Consider the following 5,753-nt stretch of genomic DNA (forward strand, 5'->3'; position numbering starts at 1 on the left):
TTGGTCGATACGCAAACGCTTGAAGCAGCTGCCGATATATTGATTAATAAAATATAACGTATGTTCAATAACCAGATAACAAAGCCGCTTTTGGAAAGGAAGAGACGAGCGCGAATAAATCGTTGCCTCGACGAGCTCAAGGATCTTATGGTGGACGCACTGGAGGTAGGTGTGCTGACCTTTTCATTCTCGGTATAAAACATTTAATATTATAGTTTGAAACAGCAGCTGCGTAACGTTAAAGTGACAGCAACAAAATACAATTGTATAATAAAATTCTATTCTAACCTGAAACTACTTTTATTAAAGTATCTAAAAATGTAGCTATAGATACAGATCTAAAAATAAATTTGACTGTGTTTTCAGAAAAATAATCGGCGCACACAATTAGCTAGAAATTATATAAATTTACAAGAAATATTTTTAGGCACGAAAAATCATCTTGACCGAATATAGCATTTTTCACTTATATGTGTTTTCGGTCGATCTTTATGTAATATTGAAAATTAATTGTTAAACTATCAAAATAATTATATGGAATGTTCGAGCTGGTTGCTAGATTATCAAAACTGTTTGCTGTATTGTTCATCATGCTTAAATTTCTTTAATTATTTTGATGATTCAACAAAATTATTGTCAGATACATTTTTATGTATTTTAGCAAGATCTTTCTGTACAGGAAGAGAAAGACATTAGAGAGTTCTTGCAATAACGTGAATTCAGATACGGTGAACGCTAAAGTTATCCATTTCTCAATTAATTGTTAAGAATAAGATAACCTGACCTTATAGCGTTTACCGTATCTGGATAAACGGTATTGCAAAAACTCCCTACTTACAAATACTAACCATATTTAGTAACGTCTTTCTTTCTGTTCTAAAATCAATATTATTACTGTGAACAGGTGTTTCGCGAAAGAGTGTTATGAGTTACGCGAGAAACGTGGTTGACTGTAATAATGGTACGCGACTTCACGCGTTTGCAACTTTTTTGTGAGTGGCAATTAACTTTCACTCCTCGCGCGATCCTTTTTTTTTCCTTTCTTTCGCACGATCGAGATAAATTGTTTAACGGCGAGAAAAGGTGGCGACATTTCCGAACGCAAGAATCTTGGTACCGATATACCGTAGCCTGGTTCAGCGAGCACGTGCTATGCTCTCCTTTTTTCTTCCTCCTCGCGAGCCTTCGGAGGAAACGCGTGTTTCTTGCTCGACTCCCACCGACTCTATTTATGATACCGAGTGTTCTTCCCCTCGCACGTCACTGCCCCTGCTGCAATTTTACGGATCACGCCTAGCAGGAAACGCATTCTCCGGCCGCAACTACGCGTGCAGGCGATTTTGCTTTTAAATATTCTCAGAACGTGGGAACCTGCACCCGGCGAACGAGTGTCAACGAAATGATATTCAGTGTGTAGCCAAGCGGATTGCGTTTACACGCGCTTTACGTATACGTGGTATTTAAATATTCTCAATTATCGCCGTCTAATCTCTAATGATAATTGCGTCCCAGCGATATGCTCTGCTTCGTATTTACATTGCACGTTCATGTTAAGTGTTACGCATAACCGCACAATTCTTAGTACACGATAATGCGATTCAGATAAACAACTGAAACATTAGAGAACTTATTTAATTGGACGAATTTATTTAATGCGAGATAAAGCAGGCTCTGCTCTTAAATTCTCAGATAGCACTTGCCATAGAAAATATAATTCTGTGCTGCAAGATAGTTACAGAAAGATGCGTGATTTCTACTCTATGAGAGATTTATGATATTATTTTTTCAATAAAAATGTGAAGTACTGTATATTAAAATTTATCTTTAAATAGTCACACTTAGCGTTAAATATATCACTGAAGAAAGTCTCATAATAAAGCCTCGGTGATAGTTACTAAAGTTTTGTAAAATTTCAATCAATTTGGTTAATATAACTAAGCACAAACGCTAGCTTTACTAAATAATTATTAATGAACGATTGATTACGATCATTATATAATTAGTAATACCTAAATATTCTAAATATTGCACTAATATTTAGAATGCTAAATGAAATATATTTGGTAGCTATCGCCAGACTTTCTTTATACTGAAAAAAAAGAGTTTGGTAATAATCTATCAAACGTTAAGTAAAATAATTTCAATCAAATATTTAATTAACAAAAATAATTTTATTTTTCTTTACTAATTATTATCAAACATGGGTGAGTTACATTATTATGTTTGATCCCAGATAATATTTATATTGCATAAGATATCTAAAAGACGTCATGCACGTTATCTGGGATAATCACTAAATGAAACTCACTAAATATTTATAGAAAATTGAAATTATTTTTGGTTATTATTAATTGAACATTTTAATTGAAATTATTTCACTCAATATTTGGCAGCTATTATCAGATTTTTTTTTAGTGTACTCGGCGAAAATAAGGAAGTTGAAGTTTAAGATTTCCCTGAGTTTGAAAACAACAGGCAAACCGATGGCGCATTAAAGAAGCGCTATTACACATTTCCTGTACATTACGTCTTAAGTGGTACTCGCTACAATACGCTTCGCTACTGATGGCAATTTGTCGATACCGCGCGAAACATTCGCCCGCGTGAAACTTACGTTCGCGCGATAATTCGCTGAATCAGCGTGAAAGGCACCGCCGATTTCACCATGCTAATTTTCCAACGGCACATTACCCGGTCCGATCGGCACGTTTCGTACGGCTTAATGCCCGTCGACCGGATGCTATTCTTCTTCTCGCAAAACGTCGTGAACTGGCGAGCGTAAAGCTTCCACGCTTAGGCGCCGTGGCCATGATCCTTTAGAGTCGCTCGTTTCTGTTTTTTTTTTTTTTTGTAATGAGCAATCGAGTGACGTAAAGTACACCGCCCCGCAGGCGTTAGGAGCCGGTAACGATAGCATCTTAATGGCAATCTTTCTCTCTTCTAATGTGAAGAACTCGAGTTCCTTTTTGCGGAATCGTCCGTTTTTTCGCGATACTTAGTGCAGATGGCCGATGAGAGGATAGTCTGACAGAAACGGAAGACTTAACTCTGTAGAAGCGCGAAATTGTACATGCTTACGGTAGACGAGTATTGCAGCCGATATAATGATCATTACACGCTTGGTTGTAATTTAAAACGTGATTGGAAACAGAATTGATGTAAAATTATTAGAATTAATATTCATTATATTCTTTTACGTAATAGTGGCGGCAACTATTCTTTTTTCCAATATTATATCGCTCATTTGCGACAACGATACAACTAAAAAACAAAGTTTTCCAAAAAATGAGCTTGAATGTTTAAATTATAAAAATTTGTAATACTAATTTTGAAATTTAATTTCGGCGTTGTAATTGCATGATTGTAGAGGAACGAAAGTATGTAATTTTTAAGTATGTTCTTTTTTTATTTCCGTTCTTTTTCTGTAAGCAACTCCAAAATAATAATTTTTGGAGGTGTTGTTAAATGAGCGATATATGCTCGAGTCTTTATTTAACTTCTAATTTTACAGGAAAAATGAAATATATATTATGAATTTACGAGAAATATGTATAAGAATTGATGAATCTAATAAAACTGGAATGATTTGTAGACCGAAGGCGAGAACATCAGTAAACTGGAGAAGGCAGACATCCTCGAGCTGACAGTACGTCATCTGCAGAAGCTGCAGTCCTCTCGACCTTCCGGATTATCAGTGACAATCGCGAGCGGCGATGAAATTTCGGCGGAAAGCCGCTGGCAATCCGGCTTCGGGCATTGCGCAGCGGAAGCTTACAGATTTCTCTCGTCGCTTCCAGGTGAAGCCGCGGAGAGGCTGGCAAGACATCTCGCAGCTGGTCTCCAAACAGGCCGACAAACAAATTCACCGGTAATTATCGTTTTCGATCTGTGAGTAATTAATGGATGACACGGCACGAGGGAAAGCGACAAGGATAAACGAGGTGATCTGTGATCGAGCAAAGAATATCGATTACAAACATATTTTTCGCTGATCGCGTCTCATAAATTCATAATACATTAATTCGTAGTTAAATCCGGCGCGTCGCTGCATGTACTGTTCGCAAAGAAAAAATAACTTTTAATTAAGGCATTTCACTTTTTGGTGAAATATTACATCGCTTCGTTTACGGTATGACTCGGTTTGCCAACGCTAATTATTGTTGTTAAAGAGATACGAAGTACGTGCCTCGTATGACAAGTCGCCGCGTGTACATCGAATTCGCGTGGTTGTACAATAGACTTATGTGAGGGAGTTGCAACCTACAATTTACCGCAATTATATTTAATACATATACTTCATTGCCAACGCTGGTAACTAATGATTAAAGTGTGAAAATTATGCAGACAGTAATATTCACAATCTGAGAAAATTTAGGTGTCGTATTTATATGAACCGTTATATAGTTAATTACGTATAGTAAGGTGTCTTCTGTTAGAGCCGTGGCACACAAAAATACTTAAGCAGTAAGACGTAAGGAAATCAACATATTGGATTTACTACTATTTACTGCTTAAGTTTTTTGTATGTCATAACTCTTAGTGTTCTCATGATTATCTTTCAATGCATAATTCTACAAATCGTAGCAATTCTGCTGAAAGTTTGCCAAAATTAAAAATTTTATTTTAAGAAATAAAAAAATTAATATTCTGTACAATATATTGTATCTGTTTTTTACAAATTTTTTTATAAGAAATTAATATATTGTACAAAATATTAATTTCTTATAAAAAAAATTTATAAAAAGTAGGTAAATGCACGTCTGACGTTACGTTTCACGAGATTGTGCCCAAAAATGGCGAAAAGGGTCGCGATCGAGTCGCAGAAATAGCACGAGTGTTAAGATTTATGATCGCGAAGTGTTAATGACCGCCGTAATGACGACAAAAAATGTGTTCTCCTCAGTCGAAAGCCAACCTGTTATCGCCTACCCTGGCCAATCTGGATCGCATCGCCAACGTCGTGGTACCTTGTCCCGTCGGCACCTCCGGCGAAATTGACTCGGCGATACTCTCCACGAACACATCGCCGATAAGATCCACGCCTCACACCGATAAAACTGTTGCCGGGATCCACGACGCGGGCGCGTCGACAACCGCCTCCTCCACGCCTCGATGTCGGACCTCAGTATCGCTCGTTAACGGGGATGAGAAATTAACAGTAAATTACAGTGCCAAACTGAAGAGTCTGAGGGACCGACGACCGCCGACGACGACGACGACAACGACAACAACAACGATAACGACGACGAGGAATAAAACGAATGACCCGCATAACATTAACGCCGATGACGATGAAGAAATCGACGTAGAACGCGTGGATGATCGCGATCCGATGTGGAGACCATGGTAGCGCGCGAAAACGTTTATTATAATAACAGATCGATCATGCATTCCTTATATAGATTGTCTACGAACTTGACATTTTTTTTATCTATAATTGCCTTGGCATATTAGGAAAAGCCGATTTTAATCTTAATAAAAATATTGAGGCATCAAAAGTGGGTTTTCTAATCGAAAATAAAAAAACGTGGGGTGCGAAATTTATTCTTTACTTGTTTACAGGTTTATATAATTTAAAAAGGTTAATTTCAAATTGGCAAATCTCAATCATAAATAGTATTATATTGTATAAAATATTTCTTAACAAATTACAGTTGGGTTATCACAAATAATGAAAAATATGAAAAGTTATCAGAAGGAAACACGCATACGTCGCATACCACAACAGAAAATAGAGTTTTTATTCAAGACTA

At 36.8% G+C, this 5,753-nt stretch overlaps 1 protein-coding gene across 1 annotated transcript in view; it reads left to right on the forward strand.

Moving 5' to 3' along the window:
- Positions 1-5,530, forward strand: part of LOC108768291 (transcription factor HES-4) — a 7,758-nt gene extending 2,228 nt beyond the window's left edge. Inside the window, exons 3-5 of the mRNA XM_018518674.1 lie at positions 76-165; positions 3,593-3,868; positions 4,904-5,530. Of these exons, the coding sequence (XP_018374176.1) occupies positions 76-165; positions 3,593-3,868; positions 4,904-5,350 (813 nt within the window). The 3' untranslated portion in view covers positions 5,351-5,530. The remainder of the gene's footprint in view (positions 1-75; positions 166-3,592; positions 3,869-4,903) is intronic.
- The last annotated feature ends 223 nt before the right edge of the window (positions 5,531-5,753 follow it).

The sequence above is a fragment of the Trachymyrmex cornetzi genome, unplaced genomic scaffold (assembly GCF_001594075.2).
Source record: "Trachymyrmex cornetzi isolate Tcor2-1 unplaced genomic scaffold, Tcor1.1 scaffold78, whole genome shotgun sequence".
Taxonomy (NCBI): Eukaryota; Metazoa; Arthropoda; class Insecta; order Hymenoptera; family Formicidae; genus Trachymyrmex; species Trachymyrmex cornetzi.